Below are 21,666 nucleotides of genomic sequence, written 5' to 3'. Positions count from 1 at the left end.
TGCTAAAGCTGTTCGTCATTACAAACACATGGAATACGTCACGTGTTTCTTGAAAGGGCTTAATGACACTTACCATAACATTCGCACCCAAAACCTTTTACTTGATCCTCTGCCCAGCATTAGCAGAGTGTATTCCCTCATTGTCCAACAACAAATCATCCCTACACCATTGCCATCTCCCACCGTTCTTGCCGCTACTGGACACAATGCCAAACCTAAACCCAAAAGTAACTCAAAACCGGCTATGCTTTGCACTAATTGCCAGAAGACGAATCATACCATTGACAATTGTTACTTCAAACACGGTTTTCCACCGGGTTATCGTAACAACAACCCCAAGAACACTTCGGAATCCAAAACTGCTCCTCCTAACAATAAGGATATTGGTCTTACTCGAGAAGACTACAAACACCTTGTACAGCTTCTCCAACAGTTACGCAAAGATTCAACACAGCCTGCATCAGACAAATCCACACCTGCTACAGCCCTAATCTCAGGTATTGTACAAAAAGGGAGTATTTTTAATCAACCATCTATGTGGATTTTAGACTCTGGTGCTTCTCACCATGTATGTCCATTTATTGAATGTTTCTCCTCTATTACTGCTATCAAATCAATTCCTATACATTTGCCTAATGGATCCTGTTTATATGCTGATTTCTGTGGTACTGTTATCTTTGACAATTCCTTTCAATTGCATCATGTTTTCTTCATTCCTGTTTTTAAATTCAGCCTCATATCCATATCTAAACTGTGCAGTACATCCAGATACAACATCTCCTTCTTACACAATTCTTGTCAAATCCAGGATGTGTGTACCAAGAAGATGATTGGCCCTGTGACTCAAATGTTTAACCTCTACATTTTGCACAAGACACCTATTACACATACATCCACAAATGCCAATCTTAGTGCTTTTTCTTCTGTTAATACCAGCCATGCCACTCATAATGGTGACTTATGGCATTTTAGATTAGGTCATCCTTCCACTGAGGTTCTTCAGCATATGTCACAATCTTTTTCTGAAATTACATTTCATAAGAATTCTGTTTGTAATGCTTGCCACTTGGCTAAACAATACAAGTTATCTTTCCCTTTAAGCAACTCTGTTTCATCTCAATGCTTTGATCTAATACATATGGATATATGGGGAACTATCTCCATTCCTTCCTTAGATAATTTTCAGTACTTCCTTACTATTGTTGATGACCATTCTAGATATACATGGACCATACTTATGCATTCCAAATCTGAAACTCGTATTCACATTCAAAATTTCATAGCTTACTGCAAAAATCAATTTAAATGCAATATTAAAACTATTAGGACTGACCATGGCTCAGAATTCCTTATGACTCCCTACTTTTCTTCCCTAGGTATCCTTCACCAAAAGAGTTGTGTTGAAACACCACAACAAAACTCTATTGTTGAGAGAAAACACAGACATCTCTTGAATGTTACAAGAGCCCTTCTTTTTCATGCCAAATTACCCAAGTGTTTTTGGTCCTATTCTCTTTGCCATGCTACCTACCTAATAAACAGATTCATCACACCTACCTAAAAACCAGAAATGTATTTTTGGTACACACCAAAATCTTGGAAACCTGGTTTGTGGTTAACGAGACCCTAAGTAAAACTTGTAAACTAATCGGAAATACAGTTACTGGAAAGAATCAGAAATATATTTCTGAAAATGCCTCAAATTCAAAAGAATTTTTTAGACTGAAGAACTCAAGGTAACATGCTGATACAAACCAAAAACACATTTATGGAAGGGAACAAAAAATGTATTTCTGGTTTGTCTTACCACTTAAACGTGCGCTTGTCTTCCCCTTCCTCATTTCAATAACCTTTTTAAAACCAACAAAACACACAAAACCCTCTCAAACTCTCTCAAACCCCATTGTGTGAAAAAACATTCTATTTTGCTAAAAGCTCGTCAGAAATCATCAAGCATCACACAAACATCAGTGTTCAAGTAGATTCAACCAACACAAATCATTATTTGTAAGTTATTTTTGAGCTTTTTGGAGTTTATGTAATTTCACCTAGAAATTGTGTTTTAGGATCTAAAATTCAAGTTTTTTTAGTGTTTGGAAGCTTAGACGTCATAATACTCGTTTTGCTTATGTTATTTTTACGATCAATGACCGTTTTTTTAAGGTCTTGGTGGTTGTGCTTCGTCGTTATGTTAATTATTGTGATTCTGTTACTAACGAATAATCATTGTATTTTCCGTCCTAGACCCTACAACACTTCCCCCATATATCGGGTTGGTCATTTGTCGGAGGTTATATTGAAGAGCGTCCGCGTGCCGATGCATTCGACCCCCTCAGAGGGAATCAGACGACAGAGTCGTTCCAGGTGTATATTTATTGGTTAATGATATACACTTTCAGGCATATGCCGACTACCATGTCACGATACCATTTGACGATGTTGCTTTGTTTACGGGATGGTTAACTTGGGGGTCGCATAAGACGACTGCATATCTTCATGAGCACATCATGCGTCAGTTCGGGTACATGCAATATATTCCCTGTGATCTTGCTGTGTCTGTTTCACCCCTGGTGAAACGGAGGGATATAGATGCATTATTTCATGATTATGAAAATCACCTTGTGCCAGATGACGTCCAGAGTACCTTAGCACCAAATAACCGAAGCTACATGGACGATTATATCATATGGTTCTTCAGGATGTCCCATCCATATTGAACACCAGATGCTCCAGGAGACCCATGTAGGCCAGCTCATCAGAAGATTCTAGAGAAGAAACAGGCTAGGGCAGATCATGTCACGGATGTGCTATCTAGGTGCCTAATTTTATTCAATGTTAGTTGATTAGTTATACTCTATCTTGTATGGTAACTTAAATGAAACATATGAAGCACTTGAAACCTAGAGGCGCTTGGAAAAATTCTCTATAATGGATTGCAAGAGCAGAAAATTTCCTGGGTTTAAGGTTTGTTTCCTTGAATATTTATTCGAATTGAAAATGATTTAATTTTTTATATTAATCATCTAACTTTTTTTTCATCAGAAACAATTGCATGTAAGATCTAACAAAAGATCTTCCCCAAGATTCAATAATTCGAAGATCTAAAGTCTAAATCTTGAGGAAATATAATTTTTATCTAGATCCCTAGGGAATTTATTTTTATCTTGAACTCTAGGGAATTTGACTTTTATTTTAATTTTAATATTTTATGTAAACAATGTAGTATTCTGGATAAACAATATAACAACTTTAAAAAAATAATCATACCCCTCGGTTTTTTTAAATAAATTAAGAAAAAAGATACATTAGTTTTGAAAATAATAAAAGTGCAGCTGTTGGAGTTCAAACCCATGTGCATATAATTATACCCCTCGGTTTTTTAATCACCAAGGTATCAAGTGGAAATTTTTTATGACGTCATTCGTTACCTCGCTAGTTTAGCTGAGGTAAAACACATTTCACGTTCGAGATTTAAAGCGTTATTTATTGTAGTGATCATACCCTTCTATGCCACAGATCTCATAAACTTGCCTTTTATTTGAATCCTACCCTTCGAGTGGGGATGATGATCACTTTTTCGATTGCATGAGTTATGCAAAAGTAACGCGTTTCAGCGTTTGGTGGTTGTGTGGTTCGCATTTCATGGTGAGTTCGGTGGGAGAAGTAATTTGATATGGTGCGTTCGTGAGGAGGGATGTCCGATTTCGGAACGTTGTCGTTCAAATTTTTTGTTAGCATTTAGGCTGGCTTGATGTCAGATTTGGTGGTTCTTCATCGGTGGTGGTAAGAATAAATTAAATATACAATCTTATAAACAAAAAATATATATTCTAAAAATGATCTCTTTCCACTCACTTTTGTTCTTTCAACTTTCTTTACTTTTACTTACTTTATTTTACTTTCACTTAATAATAACCAAACATAGTGTTAGGGTTAAAAAAAGGGAAAAATAACTGTCACCCCCTGCCATTTGGGCGAGTTTTGGGTTTTTCACCTATTAAATTTTTTTTTTAAGGTTGCCCCCTTATAAAACTCAGATTACAAACCACTAACCCCTAAACTCATGTTTTGCTGACTTGGCCCAGTATAATCCCTGTTGGCATTCTATTATTTGCTGACATGGAAATAATTTGTTTAGTTTTGTTGCCAAGTCATACAGATTTCAAAGTTTCCAATATACATTCAGATTCCCCCCCCCCCTGAATGTTAGGATTACTATTTCGTGGAAGAAGGCGATTTGGGGACGACGATGATTTGGGTTCCGGTTTGCTGAAGACAACGAGGAAGACGATGCAGAAGAAGACGAAGACAATGCAGAAGAAGATGACGAAGACGACGCAGAAGAATAAAACGAAGACGACGCAGAAGACAAAAGTGAAGACGACGACTGAGAACGGCAGTGACGATGGGGAACACAGTCAGGTTAGTTTCATTATCTTGTTATATACTGGATATTGATTAGTTTCACATGTACAATATTTATTAGTTTCGCATTTTATTTCAGAATTTGCCAATGTTTAACATTGTATTCCACCATGGAGGAGAGTTTGTAAGAATGGGTGATGGTGAAATCATATACAGGGGTGGTTCCTCAACAACAGTTTATAGGCAAGACATGGAAACTTGGAACATGAGTCAAATTCGTAATCTGGTTTTTGGGTGGGGATACTTAGATGGGTCCTACAAGTTGTGAACTAGAATCACTGCTATTGTTAAAGATTTTTTTCAAATCAAGAGTGGCGATGATGCCTATGATTTGTCAGCTTATGTTGTTGGTGAGCAATTGGATGGGGTTATGTTTGTTCAACATGATGTAAGTGAGGTAATATCTAATGGGAGACCTATAAGTGTGAATGAGTTTACTGAATTGAATGAAGATGTCAGTGATGAAGATGATGTTGAAGGATTGAATGATAGTGAGGATGAAAGGACTACTGCTCTTGTAGATGGTTTTGGTTTTGATGGACCTGATGTTACTATACCACTTAGAGAGGGTCCAATAATAGCTGGGTTGTTACCTTGTCCCAACAAGAAGAAATTGGAAGATGAGGATTATGTAAGTGAGGAGTTAGATAGCTCAGATCCAGATAATTCTGAGGATGAAAAAGGGCCTAAGTTTGAGAAGTTTAGAAAAGAGCAATTTAATAAGAACTTTAGATTTAAGTGGGGTATGAAGTTTAATTCCCTAGATGACTTTAGGGAGGCAATTCGTGACTGGACAGTTTTAAATGGGAGGGAAATAAAATTTGTGAAGAATGAGGGGTACAGGGTTAGGGTAGAGTGCAAGGCTAATTGTGGGTTTTCCATGCTTTGCTCTAGAGTGGGCCAGAAAGAAACTTTTGCCATAAATACTATAAATGACACCCATACATGTGTTAGGGTTTTAGAAAATAGATCTGCAAATTCTAGGTGGATGGCCAAGTATGTAGTGAAGAAAATGCATACAACAAACACAGTTAGGATCTCTGATATAATCCAAGACATGAGGCAAAATCACTCAGTGGGTATAACTATTGGAAGGGCTTGGAAAGCAAATTTGATTGCTAAGAAGATAATTGAGGGAGATGCAGACAACCAATATGCTAACTTATGGAGTTATGCTGCTGAGCTTCAAAGGGTACATGCTGGGAACACATTGAAGATTAACATTGATAGACCAATCCCAACTATTCAGCCAAGGTTTGGTTCATTTTATTTTTGTTTTGATGGGTGTAAAAAAGGATTCATAAATGGTTGCAGACCATTTGTTGGGGTGGATGGGTGTCATTTGAAGACCAAGTATGGAGGGTAATTGCTGATAGCTGTTGGAAGAGACCCCAATGACCAGTATTTTTCTTTGGCTTTTGGTGTTGTGGAAATAGAAACAAAAGAGAGCTGGAGATGGTTCATACAGTTGTTAATGGAAGATGTTGGTGTAGACAAAAGATATGTGTTTATTTCATATCAGCAAAAGGTTAGTATGAACTTTATAAATCCTTAACTTTCTAATATTTTGTAGTTTTATAAGGTAACTGAATAGTATCATTATGACAGGGTTTGGTAGCTGTTTTCGAGGATATGTCAGAAAGAATTGAGCATAGACTTTGCTTGAGGCATCTGTATGCATCTGTAGCTGTTTCTAATGCTTAGTGTTTTCATTGCATGTAGCAGAAGAAAGTTAAGTCTGGTGTAAGTGCAGCTGAAACAAATGCAAGTGTTGATGTCCCAAGTCAAACTGAAACTGAAAGTGGTGTAAGCGTGTTAGGAGTAAATTAATGGTAAATTCATGTGTTAATATAAGTGATTTCTTCTCTAAACTAATGCAAATTGTGATAGATCCATAGGTTTTTAATGAGAATTGAACTGAAAAGGTTTAGTTCATGTGTAAAGCAAATCGAATCACTTGTGGGTATTATTGATGCAGGTTTAGAGCTGAAATGGAACTTTAGGAAAACATGAAGAGGAAAGAAAGCTGGAAGTCTCAAAGGAAAAACAAAAAGATGAAGTTTGACAAGGGCGCGCCGCGGGAGCTCTAGCCAGCGCCGCGCCAAAGTCTCTGTTTTTGATCGCGCCGCGCATATCGGTTGCCGCGCCGCGGACGTTAAAAGCCCAAAACTTATAAATAGAAGCCCTAGCTTCCAAGTGAAAAACAGATCTTTGGTGAGCGAAATTAGGAGAGCATTCTGAGTTTGCAGTCAAGAACAACAATTGAAGGCCAATTCTTTACCAATCGAAGACATTCCATTGATGAAGATGAATCCCTCCATTAATTCTTGTGTGTTCTTCATGTCTATGGAGAGCTAAATTCCTCTTGTTGAGTTTAAGGTAGTAGTTAACCTATGAATATACAATGCCATTAATTATTTCCTATGAACAATTGTTTGAATTTATTATCAATAAGAAACCTTGTTTTTACTTTACACCATTGTTGAATCTTTGATCGAAAGAAAGGATTTTAACTTTTGCCCTAGGTTACTATATTGATTCAATCTCAATTTGCAGAGATGGAATTGTGATTGAGTTTTCAAAATTATCGTTCCTTATTACTATTATCGATATTGATATTTGGAGAGATCGAATCTCATACCGGTAAAAGTTTATCTAATTTGATTTGCAGACATGGAATCATATTTGAGGATAAGTGAAGATAGTAATTCAAATGATTGTTCAATTGTGAATTAATTGATAAGTTGTATAGGAATAGGTTGATGAACCCTAAAGCTCAACATACTTCCTTAATCGTTAACAAACGTTCATTATTTGCATTTAAATTATTGTTTAAATTTGATAGTTTCATAATCATAAAACAAATCCAATTACTTTTTCTAACTCAAAATAATTAACTATAGAACGGCAGTGATATTAACCAATCCCTGTGGATACGATATATTACCGAAAATATTTACCCACAAATACTTTCAACAAAGCGCAGCTGAAACAAGTGTAAGTGTTGATGTCCCAAGTCAAACTGAACCTGTCTCAAGTCAAAGTGAACCTGTGCCAAGTCAAACTGAACCTGTCCCAAGTCAAATTGAAGCTATCCCAAGTGAAAATCCTGCAACACAGACTGCCTATGCTGCTGATGTATTTGGAGACATCACTGATGAGATGCTTTCAAGTATACCAGACATCAGTCAAAATGTGCAAAAAAGCTCTGCCAAAAGTGTACCAAACAAGATCAAGAAGGGCAAAGCTAAGGTCAAGCAAGATTCCATCCCAAAGAGAAAGAGGCAAAGTGGGAGGGTCAAACTTTTCTGGTTTAAAAAACCAATCATTGGACCAGGTGTAGAGGACTAACCTATCACTTTAAGTGAAGAAGAGGATTGCAATAGAACTCAAGGTGCAAGGAAGGTTGCTAAGAAGGCTAAGAAGAAGTCTATTTATGATCTTTAGTGATTACTTGTAACTTGTTATTTATTGGCTGTTATTTTGGTGCATTATTTTGAATTGCACACTTTTGGTGCATTATTTTGTAATGACAATATCTAGCTTTTGGTGCAATATTTTGTAATGACAATTGCACACTTTTGGTGCACTAATTAATGAATATGTATAATCTTCAGCTTAATAGCAGTCATCAAATGTTTAATCAACTTTAGTTACAACATAAATCAACAACTTCATTCATCAAATTGTAACTAAACTCGTACATCAAATGTTTGACAGATGAAAGTAAATAAACTTCAACCTACATAAAATTGACAACTACATCAACTTGTACATAAATGCAAAAAACAACCAAGAAAAAACAAGTGCCATCTTCAGCTTAACAGTAGTCTTCCTCTCTACTTCAACCTTCAATTTTGCCTTCAATAATTTCTTCAAAATTGTTTGTAACTCCTTTTCTATTTTGTTACAGATTTTACAAACCCCTTGAATATTAGCATTCCATTTTAGTGAGTCTCCATATTCATCATCCCATATCAAATCGCAGCTATTCTCATTCTGCATAAACAAAAAACCCAACACCCAGTGATTATCAACATTCGGGAGAAGAAAGAAACAGGTTAAAAATCTGGAAATTCAAACTCAAACTTACCCCAGCATTGCGACACTTCCAGAACTTCCAATTTAGGTTTCGAGCTGTCGACGAAACCCACATCTTCATAGCTAGGTCACAGCCGCATCTGGTTGGACCCGTAAATGTATTGCTTGTGCTGCTTCCAATCGATTTTCTACAAGACATGATCCTTTGAACAATGATGGCTGCAGTTGGGACGATGGAGAAGAGCAAGAAAGCTGAAGTACAACAATGGAAGCACGCAAGAACGATGAAGAAGAAAATTTTGAGAAATCTGTAACCTAATTTGCCAATTAACAAAGTTATATAATTTAATTTCATGTCAGCAAATAATTAAAATGCCAACAGGGATCATACTTGGCCAAGTCAGCGTAACTTGAGTTTAGGGGTTAGTGGTATTGAAATCTCAGTTTTATAAGGGGACAACCTTAAAAAAAAATTTAATAGGGCCCTCGGGGTGACAACTATTTATCCCTTAAAAAAAATTTAATAGGGCCCCCGGGGGAAACCCAAAACTCGCCCAAATGACACGGGGTGACAACTATTTATCCCTTAAAAAAAAGGTTTTGAGCGGTGTAAGCACAACAATCAAATTCACACTTTATTTTGTAAATAAATCAAGTTTTGCTCTAATTATGGTCCAATTTCTTTTCCGTTTCCGCCAAAATATGTTTGCCCTAGTTTTAAATTTTCATTCCTTACTAAACAAAGTTATAAGGCAGCGGAGAGAAGGTTCCCTCTCCACCAACCGCTCCCTCGCCACCAACCGCCATCGTGAATAGCCGCACTATAGCGACTAACCGCCAATAGTAGCTCTCTGCCACCCATCGTATAAGGAAAAAAAGTTCCACTGTAAAATATTTTTCTTCTCTCTATTTCTCTTATTATTTGTTCCCATGAGATAGATATACATGACTTTTGGAGGTTTATAGATTGTTTTTCCCTTAGATCTCTTAGTTATTGTCTGTGCATGTTTCTCCCATTAATTTGAATCCGACTATAGTATCAATTTCATCTTCATTTTTTTTTTTGTATTTTGCCCTAAATACATATATCATAAAATTGGTTTTTATGATTGATAACACTTTTTTGAATCATTTGTGCTTTCATTGTTTCTTTTAGGAATTTACTACTAAAATGGATTCGGGTGTTTTTCTTACTGCACGTGACAGACATGCGAACAAGCCTTCCAAGATGCAAAAATTCAACCAAGGTGAAGATATAATAAGCAAGCTACCTGACGATATCATTGTCCATATTCTTTCTTTTCTTTCTTATAAAGATGCAATCCGCACTAGTGTTTTATCACAGAGATGGATATACATGTGGACATATCTCACAACCCTATATTTGAAAGATAAAGCTACTATTCGGGCTTCTTATCAGATCAAAACTAGTTTTATCAACTTTGTATGCAGGCTGCTGCATCGCCTCAATGCTTCAAGCATCAGTAAATTTTATCTTTCTCTTTCAGAGAAATATGACCCCTACATTTTCAGTGAGTTGACATCTCTTGTTTCAAATCAAAAAGTTAAAGAGATTTGTCTCATTTCCCTTCAAGAATGCAACATTTCATGCTACCCCATTTTCAAATGCCAGTCCTTGGAGAAATTGGTGCTATGTCTAGGTCTTTCTATTATCCAATTTCCATCTTTTGTTTGCCTTTCATCCCTCACTGTCCTGCGATTGACATCAATCAGAGATCCAATGAAAATTACTTGTTACTCCTCTAATCAGTCCAAAGAGTTAACACTTAAATTCCCAGTTCTTAAAGATTATTACTCATGTGATTGCATTTGGTTAGGTGTAAAACGTGTTACTATAGAAGCGCCTCTACTTGAAGAGGTTAAAATAGTTCGTCAATGGTTTATGACGTCCAATGTGTCACAGGCGGAAATTGAGATTCGGGCTTCTTCTATTACGGAATATAGTTATAGTAGCTATATATCATCAGAGACCACTTTGCTAAACGCTGCACACATTGCCGATGCTTCCATTTCTCTAAGTGATTCAAATGTAGAGAAGACTGGCGAACAAATGCAGATTTTTGTTCGTAAACTTTTCAATATCAATAATTTGAAATGTTTACGAGTCTTTCTGGTAAGACTAAAAAAAATTTAGTTTTTATTTTTAGGTTTCTCAATATGTTGTCCTAACACATTTTTCTTTTGGTTGTCCAGGATCTTGCACCAATGAAACATTATTTGGCTGGTATTCATACATTTGAAGTACTGACTTATCTGCATCTATATCACCCTGTCACCATTAAAAATTTGTTAGTCTTACTTTTAAAATCACCATGTCTGGAGACTCTAGTTTTACAGGTTCGTGATTGATCATTTTTAATTTTACAAAATTCATCTAAGATAATATCTTTTGGTGTAATAAAAAAGAAGAAAGAAATGAAAATAAGATATGTATTTGTAATTGTGTTAATGTTTTTTCTATTTAAGATAAAAACATAATACTTATTTGACTTCTTTTTTTTATTCTCACCAGCGGGTAATAGATTCAAAAACAGAACCTCCAAATTTCGCGATGGTACCGGAATGTTTTCTATCTACTCTTAAAGTGGTAAGACTTGAAAAATTTGCAGGTGCGGAGCAGGAGTTTAGTTTTGCTAATTTTGTTATGGAGAAAAGCCAATTTTTGGAGAGTATTAGTTTTTCATGTTATAAGCTGAGTGGGGAAGAAATTGAAAAAGTTAAGGAGAGAATATTCTTAGTTAAGAGAAGTTTTAACATAGAATTTTCAGCTCATTCAGTCACATGAGTTATTTAAGAGTGATATATATATATATATATATATATATATATATATATATATATATATATATATATATATATATATATATATATATATATATATATATATATATATATATAAGGAGAGATCAAATTACACCCGAAGAGTTACACCACGAGTTACACTCGTTCAATAACTACATCTCGAATTAATATTTTATAAATTCAACCGTTGGATTGAAACATAATATCATATAGATCATACCTATAAAGTTTGAGCTTAATCTATAATGATTTACTATATCATCAAGATATCCAAAAATTAACGTCAAAATGAGCTTTCATATAACGTTAATTTTAATGTAATTCAATGACATAGTAAATCATTATAGATTAAGCTCAAACTTTATAGGTATGATCTATATGATATTATGTTTCAATCCAACGGTTGAATTTAAAAAATATTAATTCGAGATGTAGTTATTGAACGAGTGTAACTCGTGGTGTAACTCTTCGGATGTAATTTGATTTCTCCTCTATATATATATATATATATATATATATATATATATATATATATATATATATATATATATATATATATATATATATATATATATATATATATATATATATATATATATATATATATATATATAAAATTGAATGTTGTTCCTGGTGAATTTATTTACAAAACAATTATTATTTATAATATTATTGCATATTATTATATGTTGTTGGCTTCTAAAGTTTGAATTACTCAGTTGATTTAACAACAAATGATTATTTGCTCCAATCTGATGTTGTTTGGCATTTTAAAAAATGTGTTGTTGGCTATTGCTGCTATATGTGAACCTATTGTATTGATGATGAATAATGCATGAGAGTGATGATAGATTATAGAAATGAAATGGATGTATATGCTAAGTAAATTACTCTATTATGAGCATTATTTAGTTATTATATATCAAGTTTATGACAAACTCTTTTATTCTCAAAACTGGTGAAAGATTTGAGTACTGATTGAAGGTATGATGACACTCTTTTGCTGTTAAAACTGGTGAAACTAGAAATTGCTCTTCTCTTAAGCTTATAACACATATTTGAGTGAGACAGGATTATTTTGGGCTTTTGAGTGATAGTATTGTTTTGGGGTGTTGTTGCATTATACTTGTTACTTTCTTCAATGAGGATGGTGATAACTGATAAATAGTCGCAGGATAATAAAACAAGCTGGGTAGGTGTGCTGGTAATTTTGGTCAGTTTAACACGTCTTTATCAATTTGAATGGCTAACCCTTTACCGATGTTGTTATTTATTTTTATTTTTTTTATAAGCAATTTGGGTCTTTGAATTTGAGAGGGAACGCTCTAAAGACTCAAGTCTTCACTATTAGATCACACACGCGCACACTATAGGTGTTGTTATAATTTAGTTTTCAATTATAATGGAGTTGAGTATCTCTTGTACTCGTTTCAATATAGTTGTTGCTTATTAAAAAATAAGTTGTCATTATGATTTACAATTTTACAATATATTGATCTTAGTGGAACATTAAGATGACACCAAAAAAAGTTTGTTTATTCTTATTGTCTTTCTACCAGCTCTTGCTGCAAGTAGGAATTTATTATTGTAACTTCGATAGTAGAATATGGGTTGTTACACTACTTCGTTTGTTGTTTTAAAAATCAGACTGAATTGGTCAGTTGAACCGATTGAATCGGGAATCGGAGATGTCACATGTTTTGTCTAGTTGTTAGACTGGATAAGCTGTTGAATCAATGGAAACTGACACCACAAAAAAAATGGCAAAATACTCATTTTGGTCCCTTAATTATACCTCTAGGTTCAGTTTGGTCCCTTAAATTTTTTTCGCGCCAAATTGGTGCTTTAACTTTTTAATAGATGCATATGAGTTCCTTCCGTCAACTCCGTTAGTCCAAATGTGTTAAAAGTCTACGTGGCAGTGACACGTGGATTTGACCAACTCTTGTGACGGAGTTAGCGTCAGAAAAACCGACGCTAAAAACTATTTCTGGATTTTAATTATTGTTGTTCATCTCCTTCCCCGAATTTATTAATTTCAACAATTTTACTAATTTCAATATACAGCCAGCAACTGCTCAATTCCAAACAAGTAGAGTTTTCAAAAAAATTAAGTTCAACAACATTCATTGAACCTAAATTGAATAGTATCTGGTGTATATGTTGTCCAGATACATTAGTTACTCAATGAATCTAAAAAGCAAACTTTTTCTTATAAATAGGACTAGAGAGAGTAGTAAATAAGAATATAATCTATAAAAGGTAGTGAGATCAAAATATAATTACCATTCGTTTAGCATGTTGGGTGATGCTAATGCTTCCAACTCTATGATTGGCGGCTCAATTTTCAAATAATTTACGTTGTTTTGCTTTTTCAGATTTTGCCTTAAACTCATTAGACTTCCTATAATCAAGCATTTCTTTAAATACATATTCACTCATCCATAGAGGCTGGATCGCTTTTTATTCTCAACCAATTCTAAAACGCCTAAGCATGTCAGAAAGCCGGGTTGTTTCTCTCTTCTTAAAATTACCCTCAATCATCGTATCTATTATGTTTCGTGTGTATTTCTGCGATATTGAAAAATATATATTAGATATAATTAAAACAAGATAGTAATTAAAAATAATAATTACTTGAAATGAAAATATTATACCCTGAATTTGTCAAACAAAGATTGATACAATTTTTTATCCTTCTTGACAAGTTATCCAAAAGTCTCCCAAGGTTGTTTATATAACTCCTGAATAACCTCTTGTATGCTTACTATAGCTGGCCTAAATGGCAAGAAACTAAACAACAAAAATTTGAATAGTATTAAATTTAAAAAATGATAACATGTAACATATAGGGCCAGTCTGCTCCCGATTTGAGGGATGTGGGGTGCGAGATCCCTTTGAATGATGGGATGACGAGGGTACTGTGGGGCAAATGGAAAGCTAGATCCTCCTTGATGCATGTATGGTGGGGTGTGTGTGAACTAAATGAAGAGGTAGATGCCTCATATTGCATGTATGGCGGGGTGTGAGGAAAATAGAAAGGTATGTCCATCAGGCTGCATGTGTGATGGGCATACATGTGTAGTGTTATAGACTTTCCCGACACTGAGATTCGGCCCAATCTATGTCCATCCTTGAGGAGGCCCAAATGACCTAGGCCCAATCACTCACGAGCGGAGAACGACAGTCTCCCCACGCCCGACATCGAGCACAGCGCGACCTAGCCAACCAGATCGGCTCCCGCGTCCCTAGGCGCTCGTTTGGCTTCCCAGATCTCACCTCATGTCGACCAGGATCGCCCCTCTGCTCGCCTAACGGCGAGTGTCGAGCAGTCTCCCAAGATTCTTAGGGTTACTCTTATAATCCTGACAATAACGAGTTTTAGGCCTAAATCCACGGCCTAGCCCAAAAACTCAGACCGTTAGCCATGTGCTGGGGGTATTATATAAACTCTCTCACTTGAGAGGGTCAGGTAACACATTTTCATAACCCTAAATACTTACTCGTATATGTGATCGTACTGATTTGATCGTCGGAGTACCTTGCAGGTACACCTCCTCTCCTTTTCCTCGACACCGTGCAAGACGTTCGTGGCCCTTTCTAGTTCTGACCTCTAGGTCAGTACATGTAGGATGGAATGATATGGGTACAAAACCTGGTGGATAATCATGTGAGGTGAGTAATGAAGTGTAATATAACATAGGCATATTCAATTGAGCCCTCTGACTAAACTAAGGCATAGTCGATTGAGCCCCCTGGCTAGACTAAAGCGTAGTTGGTTGAGCTCCCTAACTAGACTGAGACAAAGAACAATACATAGAAGACGGAGGCACCTCAACTATAGTTACCCTCATGTAACGGGCTCAACCCTTACCATTATAATGTCAGGATGACATTTTGTCTAATTAAAAGAAAAGAATATAAAACAATAAGTAAAAATATTATTTAATTTGAGCATATTAAAAGCATAATAGATACACAATAATTTAAAAAAAGAAAGCTATCAAGATTGAGTATCCTTGTAATCTTCATTATCTTCATTTGATTCAACATTCTCTTTAGATTCAAACTCTTCATTATCTTCATCCACATTATTTGTTGACAACAAAATAGACGCATCAACTTATTGACCCTCAAACATGTTATCACATAAGCTTGTAATTTGTTCAACTTCAATCACATAATTAATTATTGAAATTTCATCAGCTTGGTAAGTAACGTCTTCCATACGATCGTCAACTTCAATATGACCTAATGGTTTTGATTTGATCACAACACACCAACCCAGCTTACCTCGTTAAATTGAAGGATAACAGGCGTAATAAACTTGCCTTATAGAATGTGCCATGATGAAAGGGTCTTAATATTTGTACCCTCGATCCATTTGAATCTCTACAATGTTATAATTTTTTAATTTGTTTTTGTTCCTATAGCAAATGGATAACCAATCACAAGAAAACAAGACAACTTTGTTTTCTGAGTCAAAATAATTGTATAACAACTTGTAAATATGCATAATGATTCCATAAAAGTTATCTTCACTGTAGCGGTAAAAATGTGACTCGACGCGTTTTCACGCATTCGAAGTACAACAGAGTCGCCACCGAACTTTATTTATTCCAAAAGGAAAGGGAAAATATCGATAAAACCCACGAATAAAAAGAAAGGATAAGATGGTCATCGCAACCAAATTTAGGTTCGGGAGTCGGTTAAGCAAGGGGAGGGTGTTAGCACCCCTCACCTCCATCGTACTCGATGGGACCCATTTAGTTAATCTTGTGATTGTTAGCTTATTATCTACTTGCGTTATTTATTAGGTTGGAAAAAAGAAAGGGACAAAAAAAGTTTTTTATTATTGTGCTCGCCAAGACATTTGTATCTTGTGCCTACGTATTCCCTAGTGCAATGGGAAAGTCAGAGCAATCGTAGTTCGGGCAAACTACGAAAAGTTTTGTTGATTGATTTTAGCGAGAGGTACTCGATCGCTTTCAAATGGAAATACTACGCGCACATGGATATGATATCACTACAAGAATGGATAACTAAATCAAGATAAGACATGATTTTGGCCATCATCGCATTCGAGTGGAAGATGTTAGATCTTCACATGTGGAAGTATGTTCGTATTGAAATTGAATAAGTGTCTCGTTTTATGAAAAAAAAGTGTTTTAGAATGTAAAAGGGTGTGAATGAATTGAAAGTTTGTTTGTTAAGAGAAATCAAACATTTAAACAAAAGCTTAACGGTCATCGCCCAAATGTTTGAAAGAGAAAATTGTACAAGTACGTACAACCTCCTCGTAGGTGATGAAGATGATTTGATGAGTTGAAAGACATTTAATTGGATCCAAGTATTTAAACAAAAGCTTAACGGCCATCGTTTAAGATACTTGAAAGAGTGTTTGTTAAATTGATTTTTATAAAGTCTTTAATGGAGTTTAAACATCCAAACAAAGGCTTAACGGCCATCGCATAAATGTTTAAAGAACAAATTGTACAAGTACGTACAAACTCTTCTTTCCATTATAGATAAAATGATTGATTGTTTAAAAGAAAGCATTTTGTGAAAAAGAAAGGTGAACTAAATCGAGTTTGAGAAGTCTTTAATGGAGTTTAAACATTCGAACAATGGCTTAACGGCCATCGCCTAAATGTTTAAAGAACAAATTGTACAAGTACGTACAAACTCTTCTTTCCATTATAGATAAAATGATTTGAATGTTAAAAGAAAAGCGTTTTTTGTAAAAGAGGTGAATTAAATCGAGTTTTATGGAGCTTTTAATGGAATCAAAGTATTCGAATAAAAGCTTAACGGCCATCACCCAAAATACTTTTAGGACAACTCGTACAAGTACGTACGAACCCTCCTTATCCATTAAAACTCAAAACTCGATTCGATTAAAAAGCTGTTTTTTGGACCATTTTGAAATATTTTTTTATAAATTATAAACATACAACTAAAACAAGATTATTTTTAGACGTCTTTTTATAAAATATTTGGTAAAAGATGAAATAAATAAAAAAAAAACAATAACTAGTTTTTGTAGTTTTTATTTGTAATAACTTGGGCCAAGAAGAAGATTAAAACCAAAGGCCTACTAGCAATCATAAAAAAAAAAACATTCATGCAAAAATAAAAAAAAAAAATTAAAAAAAAAGAATCATTGGGCCAGACTAGCCGACCCGCTCCAACACCCTGCCTATTACCCAAAACCGGTTTTAACCTAAACAAGCATTTCAACGCCTCTTCATCGTGAAACAGAAAAAAGAGATCTCTCCCTCTTTCTCGCTTGGCTCGATCTCTCTCGATCTCTCTCATTTCAGATCATTCTCGGTTCTCTCGGCCTCACCCTCTCGATCGTTTCTCACTCTCATTCTCACCGATCATCAACAACAAGCATCACAAATTTAGAATTCAAAGCAAGCAAAACCTCAGCCCCAAATCAATACAGATTATACATTACAATAGAAAATCAAAGTAAATGAAACAAAAATAAAAAAAGGTACGCTGATTCTGATTCGTCTTTCGCGTCTTCTTCTTTTTGCGGAATCTGATTGCTACTTCTTGATCTGCGTCTGTGTATGTGCTGTGTTTATTGTGTTGAGTTGATGTTGTGAATGTGAAGGTTGTTTTAGTTTTCAGGTTTGGATCGTGAGGTGTATGGCTTTGGGATGAAGGGACCGTGTGAGATGCTGAAGGGGTCGGTTTGTTTGGATTTGAAGGGTGATTTGAGTAAGGTTTGTGGTTAATGTTGAAGGGTTGCGGTTTTGAGTGATGTGATGCTGAGTCTGCGTATGAGTTTAAGGATGTGGGGGTAGTGGTTGTGCTGAGAGTTTGTGTTTGGTTGAAGGTAGTAAGGTTGTTGAAGTGATGGAAGTGTGTTGAGAGTAAAATTTTTGCAGAGTTTTGTTGTGTGAATCGTCGCTGCTCTCTTTTTTTTTTCTTGCTGTGATCAGAACCTTGTTATATAGAGATGGGATTAGGGTTTTTCTTTCAAAATTGGGGGGAAAATTTGGAGAGTTTTGAACAAATGAGGTAACTGTTTTTGTGCTTTTTACTTTTGCAGGTTGTATGGCCATTTTGGTGAAATCTGTGGCTTGTTTTGCAGCTTGTTTGCATCTGCAGAATGAGGCGTGGTGAGAGGGACAAAGCAGAGGCGTGGGACGTTGGTGCAGAGGACAAAAAAACGGGAAATACAAAACCATACCCTCTTTTTTTGTTTGACTTGTAGTAAGGTTAATAAAATAAAAAATTAAATGGGGCCTTTGTAGATTGGGAAACTATATACAAAAAGAATTTAAGATTCTATTTTTTGTTTGATATTTTTTTTTTACTCACTAAAATTAAAATAAATCTCAATTAAAGAGATAAAAATAATACTAATTCTAGTAAAAAATAAAAATAAACTAAAATTAAACTAAATTATGAAACAAAACATGAAAAAAATACAAAATGAAGGCTATTTTTTGTTGACTTTAATGAAAAGTCAAATTATCCAAGATATGTGAAAATGCGACGATTGAACGATGAATGCACGTAAAATGTGAGCACGACATGACAAAAAATGAATGAAATATGCGGGTCAAAAATTGGGGTGCGACAGATGCCCCTATTTAAGTTTCTTCTATCGAAGATGTGAAGAGACTTAAATACAAAGTACACAATTTTTGTCCTAAGATCAGAGTAAAACATGATTGGAGAATATTAAAGACAATCAAGGTAAAACATGATTGGAGAACACTAAAGGACAATCAAGGTAAAACATGATCGAAGAACACCAAAGGACAATCAAGGTAAAACATGATCGAAGAACACCGAAGGACAATCAAGGTAAAACATGATTGGACAACACCAAAGACAATCAAGATAAAACATGATCGGGCTTTTGAAAAGGAAATATTAGAGACATTCAAGATAAAGCATGTATGAGACAACATCGAAGAATATCAAGATAAAACATGACTGAAGAACATCAAGATAAAACATGACTGAAGAACATCAAGATAAAACGTGACTGAAGAGCATCAAGATAAAACATGACTGAAGAACATCAAGATAAAACATGACTGAAGAGCATCAAGATAAAACATGACTGAAGACAACCAAGATGAAACATGACTGACTCAAGTATTAGGTGGGAATCAAGATAAAACATGATCGAAGACAACCAAGATAAAACATGACTGACTCAAATATTAGATGGGAATCAAGATAAAACATGATCGAAGACAACCAAGATAAAACATGACTGATGAACATCAAGATAAAACATGAATGAAGACAACCAAGATAAAACATGACTGAAGAACATCAAGATAAAACATGATAAAAGACAACCAAGATAAAACATGACTGACTCACATCAAGATAAAACATGACTGAAGAACATCAAGATAAAACATGATTGAAGCAACAAAGACAATCGAGGTAAAACATGATTGGATAACATCAAAGAGAATCAAGATAAAACATGATTGAACTTTAAGAAGAAAACATCAGAGATATTCAAGGTAAAACATGAATGAAACAACACCAAAGACAATCAAGATAAAACAGGATTGGACTTCGAGAAGAAAACATCAAAGACATTCAAGGTAAAACATGAATGAGACAGAAAATTTGATAAATGCCAAATAAGTTGGACTTAGACCATAGGGTAATATGTTATAAACAACAATACTTGAGACAATTAGCATGAATATGCATGAATTTTTCTATGCATGATATATGAATGATCAATGCAATGCAATGGGTTATGAAAGTTGAGATAGACTCTTTTATGAGGGGAGAATGGAACTCTGATTCCTCAACACAAGAACATTGCCAACATGGTTTTGTCACGCAGATGATCCTTTTGAGCAGGATTGATAAAATGTTTGGGGATTGCTGAAGAAGATTGCCCCTGATTGACTGGTTGTTATCTGATCGTTGCTTCAGTTCTTTGAAATGAATGTTGGGAACATATGCCCCAGTATAAGTCTTGAACAACAGGATCTTGAAGTAACGTGCCCCCGATAGGATCACTGATCAAGTTTCTCGACTGTTTGAACTTCCTTGAAAGATGAGTACTTGCTTGCAAATAAAATGTTCATTCAAAAATGGTAACCTTAATGCAATGCTCAAAGCATATTTTGAAATCAAAACCATTGTAGGAATGATTTTATTGATGTATAGCAAATGAATCAAAAGTCCAAACACAGTTGTCTAGACATTCAAAGCGATGGATAAAGCAAAGGTATGGTAAAAGAAACAGTTTGCAAAGATCTTTAGGAGTCAGGTTAACGCAACCTTGTTGTAGTATGCTTTCAAAATAAACCTTACTTCAATTAGGTCTTTTGAAGGTTGTAACGTGGCTTGGTTCACGGTTTCAGAAACAAAGGATATAGGCTCAAAGTATATTTGTACCCACCCATTCTTCGTGATGATCTCCAATCCTACGCTCAGTTAAATCAGACCATGCATTCAGGCTCCAAGGGTCTTTGGAATTACACCTATGATGATGATGGCTTAAAGGCAAAGGGAATCTTTGAGATGACAGTCACTCCTTCCTTTTGATAGTCACAACGTTTTATTGTTGTTCAAATAATTTATTGACTTCTCTTTTTTTGCTTTATCCCTAATTTTTGCCTGAACTGTCTTCATTTGAGATTACAGCCAGCGGGATGCCCCAATTTTGCCTAAGTCTCCTTCGTAGGTTTTGACTTAGCGGGCTTTTTCCTTGATTTTTGTTTATATTCGAAAGATAGTGACTGCCTTGAGAATGATTAATGATAACCATCTTGGTCACTTTTGATTGAAACCCTTATTGAAAGGTGTACTTAATGATTATCTTGAAATTGAATGCACAAACAAATTAACTGAGAACTACCCTTCCCCAGGTTAAAATTGTGGGTTATTTTCATATAGAAAGAAACACCAACTTCCAGGCTCAAAAGGGTTGACTAGGGGTTAACTTCCTTATTTCTCCAGTGTTTAAGGATTGAAACAATGCCTGTACATCATCAGCAAAGTTTTATTTGAAAGCATACAATTCAATGATTTGAGTATTTTGTTTTCATCATCCTCCCTCCAATCTTTGCATAAACAAAAGAAAGCGAACAAGAGATATATTTTTTTTGTTTTTTTAGAAAGATAAAACATAAAGATAAACACAGTGGATGTAAATGAATTGATTCAAATATGTAATGCTCATTTCATTAAAATTAACATTCAGGAACAAACAAAGTTCAATGCAGTACACAAAATAACATAAGGAAATTACAAACAGAAGGAAACAAGGCCCAATGACTAATCAGTGACGAGGAGGATCGATCCTGTATGAAACACTAGTAACTTGTCATTCTTGACCTAGTTGATTGATCTTGTTCTCGTTTAAGC

General features: G+C 35.0%; 1 protein-coding gene across 1 annotated transcript; it reads left to right on the top strand.

Moving 5' to 3' along the window:
- Positions 1 to 9,637: 9,637 nt before the first annotated feature.
- Positions 9,638 to 11,272, top strand: LOC131629376 (F-box/FBD/LRR-repeat protein At3g14710-like). The gene is made up of 3 exons (XM_058900166.1): positions 9,638 to 10,600; positions 10,681 to 10,824; positions 11,000 to 11,272. Exons 1-3 carry the CDS (start codon positions 9,638 to 9,640, stop codon positions 11,270 to 11,272), a joined length of 1,380 nt encoding a protein of 459 aa, XP_058756149.1.
- Positions 11,273 to 21,666: the final 10,394 nt, after the last annotated feature.

The sequence above is a fragment of the Vicia villosa genome, unplaced genomic scaffold (genome assembly GCF_029867415.1).
Source record: "Vicia villosa cultivar HV-30 ecotype Madison, WI unplaced genomic scaffold, Vvil1.0 ctg.000561F_1_1, whole genome shotgun sequence".
Taxonomy (NCBI): Eukaryota; Viridiplantae; Streptophyta; class Magnoliopsida; order Fabales; family Fabaceae; genus Vicia; species Vicia villosa.
This window is presented reverse-complemented; position numbering and strand designations above follow the sequence as displayed.